General features: G+C 45.7%; 1 protein-coding gene across 7 annotated transcripts; it reads left to right on the top strand.

Annotated features, from left to right (window-relative positions):
• The first annotated feature begins 1,338 nt into the window (after window positions 1-1,338).
• On the top strand, window positions 1,339-12,549 carry RNF168 (ring finger protein 168). 7 transcript variants are annotated; one of them, XM_055723721.1, is made up of 8 exons: window positions 1,339-1,495; window positions 2,185-2,307; window positions 2,676-3,019; window positions 3,933-4,009; window positions 7,969-8,145; window positions 8,825-8,949; window positions 9,245-9,332; window positions 9,974-12,549. In XM_055723721.1, the coding sequence occupies exons 3-8, from the start codon at window positions 2,719-2,721 to the stop codon at window positions 11,054-11,056; spliced, it is 1,851 nt and encodes a 616-aa protein (XP_055579696.1). In that variant the 5' UTR covers window positions 1,339-1,495; window positions 2,185-2,307; window positions 2,676-2,718; the 3' UTR covers window positions 11,057-12,549. The 7 variants fall into 7 exon arrangements, with proteins under 7 accessions (XP_055579696.1, XP_055579697.1, XP_055579693.1 ...); XM_055723722.1 differs by lacking the exon at window positions 2,185-2,307 and adding an exon at window positions 2,027-2,139 and having other exon boundaries at window positions 9,992-12,549; XM_055723718.1 differs by lacking the exon at window positions 2,185-2,307 and adding an exon at window positions 2,027-2,139.
• The last annotated feature ends 3,148 nt before the right edge of the window (window positions 12,550-15,697 follow it).

The raw sequence follows: 15,697 nt of genomic DNA, 5'->3' as shown, positions 1-15,697 counted from the left end.
AGCTGACAGGAGAAGAGAAACACTGCAGGTGGCTTGGTTATTACTTCTGCTGTTAATCTGGGGAGGAATGAGGAGTTCTGCCCAATGGCAAATGAGAATTGTTCAAAAGATATGACACTACAAATAAAAGCATAGATCACCTCAACATGTATTAGAGGAAAAACCCTGCACCCCTCATGTTAACGCAAACAGTCGAGACTTGCAGACATAGCTAAATTCAAACCTTGCATTGCATTTACAAGTTACAAGACCTCTGCACGAGGAAGGGCCGAAAAGACCTGGGCTGTGTCAAAACACCTGAATTTCTCGTGGCATGCACACTCACAGTGCTGTCAGGAGCCTCCGCAGGGGTCGGGGCCGCCCAGCGCAGCGTGTCACCTGCTGCCAGGGCCAAGCCCTCACCCAGCGCCCTCGCTTTCCATCCTCCAGAGTAGAGGCCCAGCTGCAGAGCCTGGAGGCTCGGTTCACCCGCCTGGACACCAGCCTGCAGGGGCTGGCGCAGAGGTTCGAGCTGCAGGAAGAGGCGACGGAGGAGCTGAGCCGGGACGTGCTGTGGGCCGTGGTGCCGGAGGAGAGGTGAGCAGGGGTACGGCCTGTGGGGCTGGGTGTGAGGAGAGGTGAGCAGGGGTACAAGGAGAGGTGAAGCAGGGGTACGGCTCGTGGGGCTGGTGCTGGAGGAGGGTGAGCAGGGGTATGGCTCGGCCCTTGCCCGGTGCCAGGGACGCTGGGGTGGCTGCGGGCTCTGGCACATGCGCCAGTCCCCAGGGACTGCAGGGCGGGCGATGGCTCTGCCCTCACACCCAGCTGCATGAATGGGCAACGGCTGCTATGTTTTATATATATATATATATATATATAAAACTACACAAATGGGCAATGGTTGCTGTGTTTTATACGTATCTGTAACACTGCAGAAATGGGCAAGATTGCTATGTCATATATATAAATAAAAACCTGCAGAAATGGGCAATGACTGCTATGTTATAAATAGAGATGCATATATAAAGCTGCAGAAATGGGCAATGATTGCAGTGTTATACATACATATTTGCAGGCATGGGCAACGATTGCTCTGTTGTGTATGTGCAGCAACGGGCGCCGATTGCCGTTTTAGCGGGACCGCTCGATGGGTGGATCGCTCTCCCTCGCAGCCCTCAGGGGCGGGCGGGGCGGCCGGGGCCCGTTCGCCTCAGGGCCCGGCAGCGTGAGGGGCACCGGCCCCCCAGGAACGCGGGGGCTCCTTCCCCGCCGGATCGGGCCGTCCCCGTCACCGGCGGGGGGCCGTCCCCGTCACCGGCGGGCCGCTGTGTCTCCCGGCAGGCGCGGCGGGGAGGAGCGAGCGGCCGGGAGGCGGGAGCGGCGCCTCAGCGACGGACGGGGCGGGGTGGCGCGCGCGGGCAGCGCCACGGCGGCGGCCATTGCGGGCGGCCGCGGCCTCGCCTGCCGCCGGGCCGGAGGGGCAGCCGCAGCCGTCCCGCCGCGGAGACGCAGCTCGGTGGGTGCCGACTCGTCGCTTTGAGCGCTCGGGGAGCGGGGGGGAAAGGGGGGGAGCCGGGGAGGGTGGGGGGCAGCCTCCTCCCGCTCCGCGCCCCTGACTGTGGCGCGGCGGCCCTGCGCGGCCTAGGGGCCCCCGCCGCCCCCCGCGCCTGACCCCTGGTATTTGTTAATACCTACAAATTGAAATAGGCCCAGAACGGGCGTACGTGGACTCGGAGGTTTTTCTAACTAACCGCCTGTAAAACTAGGTGTCTCCGTGTCACCTGGCATCCTTTTTAAAAAAATTAAAGGATTTGTTCAACCAACAGAGAGCAGAAACAATAAAACCCAACTTAAAAGTACCTTTGCCTTCATGTCGAGTTTCTGTGTGGCTGAAGCTGCAGTGTTTTCTCTCAGGACCTCTCCTCTCTCTGAAGTTGGCTGTTTTGAAGAAGCTTGTAAGAACTTTCTTAAGCTCCTGTGCCTTAAACCCCAGTATTTTTATCCTTTTTGCTGTATGTGCCTGTTGTTTTTGTTTTCTGTTCCACAGTGGTTTTGTGGGCCAAGTGGAAAAACCCTCTGAGGAACGTTGGTGATAGAAAGGCTGGATGATCTCCACCAGCTTAAGTCCTGCGAGAAGATGCTGAAGTGTGGAATGCTTTGGTTAGTTCTTTGCTTATATTAATGAAAAGTATTTTGACTTTTTAGTCTCAGCTTAAGCAAATGAAGGAACAAGGAAGAACCTCCTCTCATCTGAGGTGTAGGGGTGTTGTATTTCACCTACAGAATGTGGTGGAACCAAGTACGAAACTGACAGAATGGAAGGTTAAGGTAACTGTGATAACATATCCACCAAATGTGAGCATAGCTGCTTGATTGTAAGGACTAAATGCTGGAAGAGCTCTCATCTTTCCCCCCACCTCCTTACCACCTCCTTGCTATCCTGAAAGCACCTGTTAAAACTTGCAGGAAACTGCAGTAGGAAAGAAATCCTGCTACCCTTTCTTCATGACTTCTGGAAAGAGCAGAGTCATCTTCTGGCAGCTGAGAATCTCTCCGATTGTAAACAAAAGTAACCACTTCAGCAGACTTCTTAAATCCACGAACATTTTCATAAAGTAGCCGTAAACCTGAGCATTATGTATTTTCTTTTATATCCATTACGGGAAGTAAAATCAATGTTTCTTTTTTGCTTTCAGGTACTGATGTTGTACTAGACTTGTTCCTCTACTTTGTGTCAGTATGTCGAAGAAATTGGAGGCTCCGCTTTCCTTGTCTGACTGCCTCTGCCAAATTTGCATGGAAATCTTTGTGGAGCCTGTGACACTGCCATGCAACCATACCCTCTGTAATTCTTGTTTCCAGCTGACAGTTGAAAAGGCCAGTCTTTGTTGCCCTTTTTGTCGGCGTCGAGTCTCTTCTTGGGCACGATATAATGCCCGCAGAAATACACTTATCAACTGGGAACTCTGGGAAAAAATTCAGAAGAATTACCCGGAGGAGTGTGAACGCAGGATTAACGGACAGGATTTGGAAGAGGAAAGTAAGTAAAATGTCACTTGTTCTGGGATGTCTCTGTTTTACCAAGGTAATTACTGTTGGTGGACTGTGGATGCTGTGAAATAAGAAACTGCTCATAGACAGGTGTGTTACTGCTAGAAAATGCAGTGTCAGAGCTCTGCTGTGAAAGGGGCTTGTGATGCAGAGAAATGGCCATCCGTGCCTCTTTCGTTTGTAGCACAGAGGGTAAGTCACGTTGCGTGATCACTGAAGTGGATGTTTGTTCATGCGTTTTGCACAAACTGTCCATGTATGGCTGCCTAGCCTTGCTATTCCTTACTGATACAGCTTCAGCTGTAAAGTCTGTAAGTGGAATGTTTGCGTGTGTGTATTTATTACTGTCAAGTTTTAAGTGAAGTGTTTAGAAAATTTTCAAGTTTTAGACACTGTTAATTAGTTTGGTTAGAAATTCCAGGGCTTCAGTCTGTGCGAGAGTCTCTGAGCCTAAAATTGTGGTGTCAGAGAAAAGGAAGTGAAATCTGATTAACTCTTTGAAGAAGGATTTTGGGGTTTATTATGTTGTAAGTTCCCTTGGGGGAGGCTAATTGGGAGGTTGGCTTTGTGACACGTCATTCCACTTGCAGTATTATGAAGTCTTTTTCATCACAAAAAGCAAGGGATGTCAGTTATCAGCAGCATATGTATTTGCTTTATATACGATGCTTGGAAAACACTGACTGTTCTTGCTGCTCACTAACACAGTGCTTTTTTATTTTGTTCCTTTTTTAGTGCAAAGTGCTGTGGGTTTTTTTCACAGCGCTTGATTTAACTCAAAACATTCCTGTGATAGGGTGTGGAAGTAATCTTAAAATCTTTCATCATCCACTGTTGTGATCATGCTTTGTTCCTCACTCCTCTTTTTTTTTCCCCCTGCCCCTCTTCTTCCTCTCAATTAGTCTGTGTCCCCCATCCACAACACCAGCTGAGCAAGCCTGGGGAACTGAGGCAGGAATATGAAGCAGAGATTAGCAAGGTAAGTCTAAAAATATGTTAAAAAGCATAAATGTTTAGTGTCTAGTTATTTTAATTGTTCACACAAACAGCTGTAATGTTATTTGATGAAAAAGAAAGGAACTTAAAAGGGCATTGCTGTTAAAGGAAAAATTCACACAGACATGGGTACTGCTAGGCTTTCTTTAATCACAACTCAGAGTTGGGCCACCACCTCAGTGAGTGGCAGAGAACAAAGGGAGGCAGCACAGCTTATAGACACTTACCAAATCATTATTCAATGTCCAAAGTTTTTCAAAGTTTCCTTTGGTCTTGTCAGTTCTGTGAATCCATCACCTGACTCTGTCCCAGTTGATTCATCTATTCGGTTCCAGTCTCTGCCTTGGTTCCAAGGTCCTCCTTGGATCATAATCTTCTTTTGGCCTGCTTTAACTCACACGATCCTTCAAGTACACTTAGTCTTTGAACAAGCAATTCCTATTCATACACCATTTTTTTCTAAAAACACCTGTGTTTCTGAGGGCACCTGTGTATACAAATTGATCATCTATTGCTTTTCTATTCTCCTACTGATTAACTTGACCAAGTTTTAAACCAGCCTTGGATTTGACACGAGGCAACACGCATTTTCTTGTGCTAGTTGATCTACACCTCCTACCTTACCCTCTCAGTTGTGCCAGTAGCGTATGCTGTCTTGTTGTCCTTGGCAAGTAGGTGTGCTTCACAGGCTGCGAAAGATGTAGTGGTACCCACACAGCAGAATGCCCAGGCAGGTCTGTTAGTCACAGAGTGGTTGGGGTTGGGAGGGACCTCTGGAGATCAGCTAGTCCCGCCCTCTGCTAAAGCAGGTTCCTCTAGAGCAGGTTGCACAGGATCGTGTCCAGGCAGGTGTTGAGTGTCTCCAGAGGAGACCCCACAGCCTCTCTGGGCAGCCCGTGCCCGTGCTCTGTCACCCTCACAGTAAAGAAGTTCTTCCTCGTATTCAGATGGCAGTTCCTGTGTTGCAGTTTGTGCCCGTTGCGTCTTGTCCTGTCCCTGGGCACCACTGAACAGAGCCTGGCCCCGTCCTCCTGACGCTCGCCCTTAAGGTACTTGTAGTCATTGATAAGATCCCCTCTTGGTGTTCTCTTCTCCAGGCTAGAGGCCCAGCTCTCTCAGCCTTTCCTCATCAGGGAGATGCTCCAGTCCCCTGGTCATCTTCATAGCCCTCCGCTGGCCCCTCTCCTGTAGCTCCCTGTCCCTCTTGAGTTGGGGAGCCCAGAACTGGACACAGCGCTCCAGATGCGGCCTCACCAGGGCAGAGCAGAGCGGCAGGTTCACCTCTCTCGACCTGCTGGCATTGTCCCTCCTAGAACACCCCAGGATCCCACTGGCCTTAAGGGCGCACTGCTGGCTCATGGTTAACTTGCCGTGCACTAGGACTCCCAGACCCTTCTCCACAGAGCTGCTTTCCAGCAGGTCAGCCCCTGCCTGTGCTGGTGCATGGGGTTATTCCTTCCTAGGTGAGGGACCTTACTCTTGCCTTTGTTGAGCTAGGTTCCTCTCCACCCAACTCTCCAACCTGTCCAGGTCTCACTGAATGGCAGTGCAGCCTTCTGGGGTGTCAGCCACTCCTCCCAGCTTTGCATAATCAAGCAACCTTGGCTGTCCCTTCATCCAGGTTGCTGATGAATATGTTGAACAGGACTGGACCCAGGACTGACCCCTACAACCACTAGACTCTGTGCCACTGGTCACAACCCTCTGAGCTCTGCTGTTCAGCCGGTTCTCAGTTCACTCCCTGTCCACCCCTCTTACCCACACTCCCTGAGCCTACCTATGAGGATTTTATGGGAGAGTGTCAAAAGCCTTGCTAAAGTCAGGGTAGACAACATCCACCGCTCTCCCCTTGTCTACCCAGCCAGCCATTCCATCATAGAAGGCTATTAGGTTGGTCAGGCATGATTTCCCTTTGGTGAATCCATGTTGACTGCTTCTGGTAACGTTTTCGTCCACGTGCTTAAGATGAACTCCAGGATGAGCTGTTCCATCTCCTTTCCAGGGCTGGAGGTGAGGTTGACTGGCCTCTAGTTTCCTGGGCCCTCCTTCTTACTTTTTTGGAAGACTGGAGTGACAAGGGCTTTCCTCCAGCCCTCAAGCACCTCTCCTGTTCTCTGCGACCTTGCAAAGTCTTGCCCCTGGCAATAACATCTGCCACCTCCCTCAGCACTCAGGGGTGCATCCCATCAGGACCCATGGATTTGTGGGTGTCATGTTTATCTAAATGATCTGTAACCCCATCCTCCTCAACCAAGGGAAAGTCTTCCTTTCTCTGGAATTCCTCTCTTGAGCCTCTGGGGTCTGGGATACCTGAGGGCCAGGCTTGGCAGTAATGACTGAAACAAGAAGGCATTTGGTAACGGCCTTTTCTGTGTCCTTCGTTGCTAGGGCACATGCCTCGTTTGGCAGCGGGCCTACATTTTCCCTGTTTTTCCTTTTGCTGCTGATGTACTTGAAGCCCTTCATATTGTCCTTGACCTCCCTCACCAGATTTTAATATCTAGTAGACCTCTTCACATCCCTGCATGCTCTGACGTTCCTATATTCCTCCCACGTGGCCTGTCCCTTTTTTCACATTCATAAATTTCCTTCTGTTTGAGTTTTGCCAGAAACTCCTTACTCATCCTTGCAGGTCTCCTGCCCCCTTTGCTTGATTTCTTATTTGTAGGGATGCGCTGATCTTGAGCTTCAATACCTCGTGTTTCCAGAAGAGTTCTTTTGGGGTTAGCGTGTCACCTCTCACTATTTGCATCCCTGCCCACACATACTGGAATGCATTTTATAGGTCCCCAAATGCACATTAAGTGTTTCAGACTAGCAAATGTGAAAATCTGGAACTGTTTGGGCTCTAGTCTTGTATGTGCCTTCTTGATTTCCCTCCTTAAGTAACAGACCACAATTAGATGAGCTTCAGTAATGAACACACAGCAGGTTCTTATTTGCTCTCTCCCTGTGTGATCTGTGTTCATTTGAAAATTGGAAAATATTTGAAAGAACTCTTAATGCTTGCCTGTTTAAGGATCTTGTTCCACTTCAGACATGGTAGTAGTAAGAATTACAATTGGCAATAGTGTCGGAATGCTCCTTTCCCTGACAGCCCCGTTGGTGGTTGTTACAAGAGCAGGGGTAATACACGAAGCAGAGGACTGTAGGGTTCTCTTTTATGGCAGTTAGGGGACAAGATTGCTCGGCAGCAATCGTGTTAATGGAGATAGCGCCCAAAAGCGGTGAAACAAGTATGTCTGGTGCCAATCATAAGGCATCAATACAGGATCTGAGACAAACTCGGCCATAACATAACTTGTGTAGTATTACAGCTTGGCACTCGTCTCTAAAGCAAGGTTCCAAATTTCGTTTCCCAGTTAAGAAAGCTTTATTGAAGTACTTTGCAGTCCTTGTGGAGTTACTGATTTATCAAGAGTGGGCATCTGCTATAAGGAAGGCGGATCTAAAATTCTTGTCTCACCCTTTGGGCTTTGAGTGTTTCAAGAGAGCAGGACTCTTCCAGAAGAGAGGTGTGCTGTCTTTTGGGCATCTTGCACCAATATTGGGATTACGGCTATGCAAGCAGGTTGAGCAAATGCTGTGGTCTAACTGGCAACCAGCCTTGTAAAGAATCTTGATCTGAGTTTCTCTGTAGATCCGCGTATTTGGAGATCTTAGTTCTTGTTACTAACATTTTGAAAAGGTAATGGAATTTAACCTTGCAGGAGAGCAAGGGTTAGTGGTATAGTCTTACCAAAAGGTAGGTCAGTGGTATCAAGCTGGAGACTCTCCATGCAGTATCGGTTTGATTCTTATTTCTTTGGAGGCTTGTGTAATTAAATACTGGGTTTGAAGTGTGCGGAGTCTTTGTGAATAGTGGATCATTCACATCTGAGAGGTTCTGGCGTAGTGTGGTCTGACAGTAGTCACCAGGTGTATTTTAAAAAAACTTCTTAGGTGGAGGCAGAAAGGCGAGCGCATGAACAAGAGGAGAACAAGGCAAGTGAGGAATACATTCAACGGCTTCTAGCAGAAGAGGAGGAGGAAAACAGATTGGCGGAAGAAAGACGGAGGGAGATGGAGAAACAGCTTAAGCAAGATGAAGAGTTGGCCTGGCAGCTGAGTAACAGCCTGGTGAGTTAGGATCAAGGGGGACAGTAGAAAATGTTGATATAGTGCAAGCTACTTTTCAAAGCAAAAGTTAGAATTCTGAATAATATAAATTTTATTTTAAATGTAATTAGAAGCTGTTGTCAGCCCCCAGTACTTCAGATCTTTGATTGACTATTAATTTTTGAAGAGCCAGTGGGAGGGTAAAATACCCCAACCATTTCCACCTGTGTAATATGCACTTGAAACGTATGCTGGATGTTTGCATTGTGGAACAGTTTAAAACGTTGGTTTTCTTCCAAATACTTCCTTTTCTTAATGATTTTAAAAATACTTCTTTGGAAGAAATTGAGGTCTGTAACCTGAAAAAAGGAATGTACAATGAAAGTTTACCTTATGTTTTGGGGGTTTTTTGTTAATTTGCATTGGGGTTTTAGTTTGTTGGCTTTTGCTACCCAGTAATAGTCCTAACGGTGAAGCCTGTGTACTAACTAGAGCAAAACCTGTTGTCCCTTAATGCTAGGTACAGGCAAGTGTACAGAACATGTAACATTTCTGACTGTAACTATCCATTACTTAAAGTTCTCAAGTTCATTGGACAAAAGTAATTCATTCTGCAGCAGAAACAAAGTAATTCTCTGGGTTTTCTCCAGTTTGTATTGTGTTTTGTTTTACATAATGCTATTTTTACTTGTCATTGAAGAATGATCATTCTAAAGGACGTGTGCCTAGCAGTCCTTCACCAATAGGCAGTCCCTCACCTGAAATGTCCCCAGCTAATTTGTGCAGGATGAAGAACAAACCAAGCAACTCTGGAGACATTCAGAAGTAAGTAATTAAAGTTTTTCTTATTGGTCTGTTTCTTGGTATAGTGTCCCTCTGCTCCATTAGCTTCCCTGGAATCCTGTGGTCCAACTTCCCCAGGTAATCTGGGGCAAATATTAACTGTTGAATGTCAAAATGTCTCCTTATAGGATAATACGGAGGAGAAGGGAACACTTGCCCTTCTCTTATTGTTTTTGTTTGGCAGAAAGAACCTGAAGATCTCGATTAATGCAAAGGACTGACAGTTAAAGAAAAAGAGTTTAAAAAGGTTTTGTTTTGCTTTTTTTTCCCTTTTAAGGTATCTGTCTCCAAAACTTCATCATACATTGGGATCAGCATCGTTCTCTAGAGCAGCAGAAAGAGGCAGGAGTGACTCTGGCTCTGTGGTAACTAGAATAATTTTGTTATAAATCTCAGTGTTAGTAATTAGGGGTTCTTTTCCCCTTGTGTATAGGATTGCCAATCCTGTATACCCCTTGCACATCAGCGCTGGGCAGTTTATCTTGTCCTTTTTGAATTACCTTCAGTATTTGTGATTCCTCAAAGCGGAAAGGCAAGAAGCCACGCTTGGCAGTCCACAGAGGCACACCTGCAGCTTACTTCAAGAGTTCTTTTGTATAGCCTTACGTATGTCTTACCTGTCTTCAGCGAGCTCTGGTTTGCAACCAAGGGTGTATAAAACTAAAATGACGGTTCTGGAGCTCACTGGAGGAAGGTTGCACTCCAATTTTCATCGTTCCATATGTCTGTCTTACCTTTCCTGTTGGGCTTCAAGAGAAGATGGGTAGGCTTGACCAATTGATTGAGTGGTTGATAAGAGCAGAATGCTGCAGTTGTGCAGTCCTTCAGCTAGGCTTGTGAGGTGGTTTTAAATAGTTTCATTATTGTTGAGCAAGTATATATTTTTTTTAAAAGAGAACAGTCCAAGTTAATATCCCAGAGTTGCTATGATCAGTGCAGCTACAAGAAGAGAGATTGGAGTTTCATTTATACCTGTTGGCTTTTGGTAAGTTTACATTATTAGTAGTCTCTCCCTTTTCTTCAGGAGACCACTGTCAATGAAGGCAGTGGTTCTGCATGGCAGGATGAGCAAGAGGAAATGCCAACACTGTCTCCACAGCTGACCGGTGTGATTAAAGATTCCAGTCCTAAGGATTTGTTTTTGGAATCATGCATGAACTATTTTGGTGCCTCAGCTTCAGGGGAAACTGCTGCCATTAAGCAGGAAGAAACACCAGGACCAAATTGTCCAGGAGATGAAGTTCCACATGTGCTTCATAGAATCACAGAAGGGGAAGGGTCTAGAACAGTTCTTTGTAGATCCAAAAGAGAATATGGTAGAATTGAGACAGACAGTGGCAGTTTAACACAGGTAGAAAGCATAAACCTGGAAAACTCTGCTGAAACTTGCGCTGGTACTCAGTCAGCAACAGATTCTGTGATGTCTGACCACAAAAGCGAAGTATGTGATCTAATAAAAGTGACTGGACACTCAGATGAAGAGAAACCAGAGGGACTGCAGAACGCAAAGGAGACTCCAAAAAGAAAGTCACTGGAGGCCCCAGCTGAAGCAGTGGTTGACTTGTGCATGCCTGGTAAGAAGAGACGAACTATTCTGGAAAGTTTAGAGGACCAAGGGGAGCAGATAAATGATTTTAACTTGCAAAAGCAGAAAGCCTTTGAGCAGGAATTGCATGAAAGGCGTATGCAAGAGGAGCAGGACAGGCTTCTGGCTCTGCAACTACAGAAACGGATCAACAAGGAGGAAAGGACACTGAATCGACAGAAGGGCTCTCCAGATGAGTATCTTCTTCGCACCAAGCCGCCTCAGTTTGTGAAAGACTCTCCTTCTAGAAAGGGAAGTTCTAAGGTGGCAAAAGACTCAAAGGTACCAAAAAACCAGGCCGAAACAAATCACCGCAAGAGTCGGAGAGGTTCTTGCAATGAAAACTGGCAGTCCCCTACCAGAGTCCGAATGAAATCGCATAGCACTAAGGGAGGAAAAGTTTTGAATTGTGTCGTTAATACCAGTGATGCAAATGATATTTGTTCACTGCCTAGTAAGCAAAAGACCATCCTTCAGATGTTTAAAAGTTCTGTTGTGGAGTAGATCAGCAGAACCACAGATGCATGGTGGAATGAGAATGGAAACCATGGTTTAATGCCTTCTCTTGTGTATAGGCAGATCTTCCTGTAAGCAGTTTTAAAGTTACTGGTTTTGAGGGGCATCACTTTAGGTCACAGAGGTGTTGTATATTCTGAGATGTTTTAAAAATGTACACCCCTGGACTTAAAATTTAATTGGTCTTCTTCTGACTACAGCTTATTTCCTAGCACTTGCATTTACATAATTTTGAATGTGAGTATTGTTAAGTGTTTAGAAACAAAAATAACTGATGGTTGCCTTTTATGGAAAGGATGCATATTCCATGGAGGAAACAAGCAAAAAATTCTGCATTTCCAGAGGTCTGCCAGCTGCAACGCTGAAGCTTGGCTTGGTATAGCTGTGTTCTGTTAAATTGAAGCATGTTGCTGGAATTCAGGATATTTGTTGAATTGCGTTGTTTGTATGACAGCAAGAATATAACTGGACAGCCAGACACACTCTTTCCATCTCATATACTAACCCCTTTCTTAGACAAAGAGGGAAAAAACAGGTCGTTCTCCCGCTGCCAAAGCCAAGGATCTTTCATAGATACCAATAGATAAGTGGTTCTGGGCTTGTATTTACCTCTGTTCATAGAGGTGACTTCTGCAGATCTGACTGCCACTGTTGTTAAGAAAAAGATACTTTCCTTTATTGCTAGTGTTCTGTAACTTTATTCTTGTCTGATATTACCTATGTTTAGTGTTATTTAATTTTCATATGCAAACTGGTTTGAGTCTGATAAAACCACATAATAAAAAAATAGTTAGTCCAGGAAACCATTATGATGGAGAAAGTTAAAACAAAAGGGGGAAAAGCAACGGAAAACCAGAGTTGTCAGTAATGACATAAATATAATTAAAGATTCATGTCACTACCTTGCCTGGCTGTAACTGTTCCTCTCCATTTTTAGAGGGACTACCAAATGGTGTCTTCCAGTTGGGTTTAAAACTACCATCACTCAAAAGAATTGCAGTTCAGACATGGGGAAGCTGAGGCCTGTAGGAAGTTGAGGCTGGTGAACAGTTAACCAGCTGCTGCTCAGCAGAATTCTTCCATGGATCATTTTTTCTGTTGGTATTATAAACCCATCTTTGGTTTTGGCCTTTCTTTGCTTGTAATGAGGTATTTTTCCACTATACATGTTTGAAAGAGAGCAAAGCACCAATCTACATTGCTGAAGTGGGTGTACTGGTCATCCAAGTTAGCACGTGTTTTAAATGTATGCTTCTTTTGAACCTCATCAGTGTTCTATAGGCTTTAACTGGCTTCTAGGAAATTTGTAACAAAATACTTGTCTTTTGGTGTATTAAAAAATGAAACAAAACCTGAAATTTTATTTGAAACATGAACAGCACACCGAGCTGAAAACATTCATTGTTTTGTTTTCTTTGCCTGCATGTCTCAGTAATGCTGGGTTTCTCAAAAATAAATGACACTTTTTGAGAAAGTTACAATAGGTGACCAGTTGCAAGTAATTCCCTCTTGCTGTCTCTAGCATCGTGCTGGAAACCTTCCTTCAATATAGATCTGTTTCTGTTTAATCCTTACCTTTGGGTTGCTTTCTGTCTTACCCATGCAGTCAAATATATCTTTCATGAATTAAGCTGTTAAGGCAGAGAGATTGACTCTTTTCATGCTAGTGACACATGGTAAGCACATAAAAAGGAAACTCTCCATTTGCAAAGCAGCTGAGGAGTAGTTTATTTTTTAAGTCTATTCACCCTCATGTTAAAATAAATCTCCAAAGCATGGTGTCTGCTTTTAACTTGCTCTGGCATGGAGCTCCTCCCTCCCAACCATGTCTCCTGATGACCCCTGCCTATTCTCAAGTGCTCCTCTGATTTATTGTCATTTTGGTGTCGTGTTGTTGAGGATCAGAGCAGGTTGGAAATGGTTTAGAGCAGTGCAGGGCAGTTTCTGGCCTTTTCCCACACGGGTCACTCCTGCACTCTCTTGCCAAAACCCTAGGTTTGTGCCTGATGCAGCTGTGTCTGCAGTGTTTTTTCTGTGGTCCTGACAGTCCTGCTGTACCCCTTGAAGGGTTTTGAATATCTGCCCTGTTCTTCTCAACCACTGCCTTTAATGCCTAGCACCAGTCTGAATCTCAAGTGTTTTCACCCATTAATATATAAGAAATAATCTTGGAAGTATTACAAATTCTGACTCTGGTTAATTGCTGTATATTTCACAGGTCATCACTATACTCCAGCACAGCAGTGCTGGCTTTGGAGATGCTTTTACAGCCAGGTCTGATGCTTGAGAGATACCTGGTGAAGGGGAAGCATGTGTGGTCACACAGATAAATATCCAGATAAACTCTTAAGAGCTGAACAGAATGAAGCTGGAAATGAAATACATACCCCCTGACAGCTTTGATTTTCATTAGGGTTAAACGTAATCTACTGTTTTCATTGTTTTGGAGCTAGCTCTGCCCTTGACACTAGGTAATACAAGATAGGAGGCATTCTGTTTAAAAAACGTGGCATGGGAGCTCATTAATTCAGCAGGATCATGCAGTCTAGCCGAGTACACCTCAGCAACATGCAGTGAGCTGCCCTAACAGCTCACTGCCAATGACAGGGCTCCTTCACTTGTGCTAGCTTTGGCACTGAGGACTCTCCATGATCTAATTCCAGATGTTAAAGGGGCGGGAAAAGCACCAAGCGGGGAGAGGGCACAGGAGAAGGGAGAATTTCCCTTTCTGGCAGCAATGTGCCTTGTGCAAGTAGCTCAGCTGTGCATGAAGGCATGTCCCAGCATACAGGATTGCTGCATTTAACATGAGTTTCATTCCTTTTTTCTCCACAGGCTGTTCTGTGGATTCTTTCTTTTCCCCTTTTAATGTGTCAGTTATGTGTCTCTAAATATAAGTTTATGAAATGCAGTAATCCTGGTTACAAGTTCAATGAGGGGGAGAGGGGGACTTTTCTGCATCTTACTCTTCAGTCAATCTTGCACACACCATCAATAGCAAATCTTGCTGCGATGGTTCTGTTGAAAAGAAAGACAAATTACAGAAACTGTCCATTTCAAAGGTCTAAATCAGGGGTCCTCAAACTTTTTAACCAGGGGGCCGGCGCGCAGATGAAGTGGCAGGCAGTCATCTGTGGCTGCTTGGTTTCCCCCCCCCAGCCCCTGGCGGGGGCAGAGCAGGGGGGTTCTGTAAATACGGGGGGCCGGATTGAGGACCCTGGGGGGCCGTATCCAGCCTGCTGGCCGTAGTTTGAGGACCCCTGGTCTAAATAGTACAAAAGTCTATTTTGGTGTGTGTATGTATTGAGGGTGTGTTAAAGTATTTGGAGGTATTTATGTTTTTCCAACTTACTGGATTTTGTCCTCAGTGTAAGAATGTCCTCGTACATAAGAATCGTTGGGTTTTTCAAGCAGAACGGAAAAAACAAGACTAAAAAGTTGATCATCAGTTAAAACCCAGCCTTAACTGGAAAATATACAAAACCTATAACCTATACCGGCAGCTGCATTCGAGGCAGGCTACTGCAGGCCTCCAGGTTCCAAAGATAATCACTTTCCTTGCTGCATTCATGGCATAATAATCCCCACCAGACGCTTCTTTGGCCTGTCCTTTTAGATTTTTATAGTTAGAGGGTGGAATGCGGCTACTGCTGAGTGGATTTTGGTTGCACTCACATGCTGTTTCCATTGCTACAACGTGGGAGCTTTGAAGCAGGTGAAATCAGCTTTGACTGGTTTAATGTTTGTGAAGAAAGTCGGTACTCAGGCTGTCTGAGCTGGTGTAACAGTTCACTGCTGCTCAAAAGGGTGAGCTCACCTGCATTCAGCTAGCTCTAGTGGTTTATTTGTCCCCTTGGTGAACAAGTTCAGCTCATCCAATTGCCAGGGGAAAAAAAGCAAGTACCAAAAACCCCAAATACTTTGAGAGGCTTGGTTGCTTCCCTAAGGGGTAGAGCTGGTGTGGAGATGGGAGGTAGGGAGAGAAGCAAGAGAGGGAACAGATCTACCGGTTTTCGTGGAAGCAACTTTCAAATTCTGAGACTTCAAGGAAATCTCTGCTTTCTGTGGTACTCCCTTTGGCTGACACGTGTCAATGACAAGGTGCTCCAGCCTGCTGACAGTGTTGGCAGCAGGCCAGCCACGTACCATGCTATGTTGAGAAACAACTGAAAGTGGTAGAATGCTCCTTTTCTATGGGTGTGATTTCTGCAGGTAGCATAGGGATCAAAAATGCCCAACGTGCTGCTTGTGATGGTTTTTCTCTTCCGACTTTCAAGGGCTGACAGCAAAGGTATCCTGATAGCAAGGGATACCCTGTAACTGGCACTAAAATTGGGAGTAAACCGCTCAACAACTATGTAACATCACGAAGCAGGCATTCTCTTTATTTACAGCACTGGATACACAGGGGATTGCTCTGCCCAACACGCACACCAAGTTACTCAAGGGCACACATTCTATACGGTGGAACACTTGCACGTTCATAGTACATTACATATTCGTTTTCAGTCATGGCCAGAACTGGTTACAAGTTTCTCACTTCTAATGCACATCCTCAGATAGCACCACTTAAGGTCATTACCAACTCCCCAAGCTCCCCAAGCGGGGGCTTGCCCTCTCTCGGGGGGC

This window comes from Falco cherrug, chromosome 11, assembly GCF_023634085.1.
Source record: "Falco cherrug isolate bFalChe1 chromosome 11, bFalChe1.pri, whole genome shotgun sequence".
In the NCBI taxonomy this organism is placed as follows: Eukaryota; Metazoa; Chordata; class Aves; order Falconiformes; family Falconidae; genus Falco; species Falco cherrug.
The sequence above is the reverse complement of the archived record's forward strand: the minus strand, read 5'-3'. Positions and strand labels throughout refer to the sequence as shown.

Coding starts and splice junctions, on each gene's coding strand:
- RNF168 (XM_055723721.1), top strand. CDS start 2,719: ATGTCGAAGAAATTGGAGGCTCCGCTTTCCTTGTCTGACTGCCTCTGC. Junction 3,020..3,932: donor ACAGGATTTGGAAGAGGAAA/GTAAGTAAAATG, acceptor CCTCTCAATTAG/TCTGTGTCCCCCATCCACAA. Junction 8,950..9,244: donor AACTCTGGAGACATTCAGAA/GTAAGTAATTAA, acceptor TTCCCTTTTAAG/GTATCTGTCTCCAAAACTTC.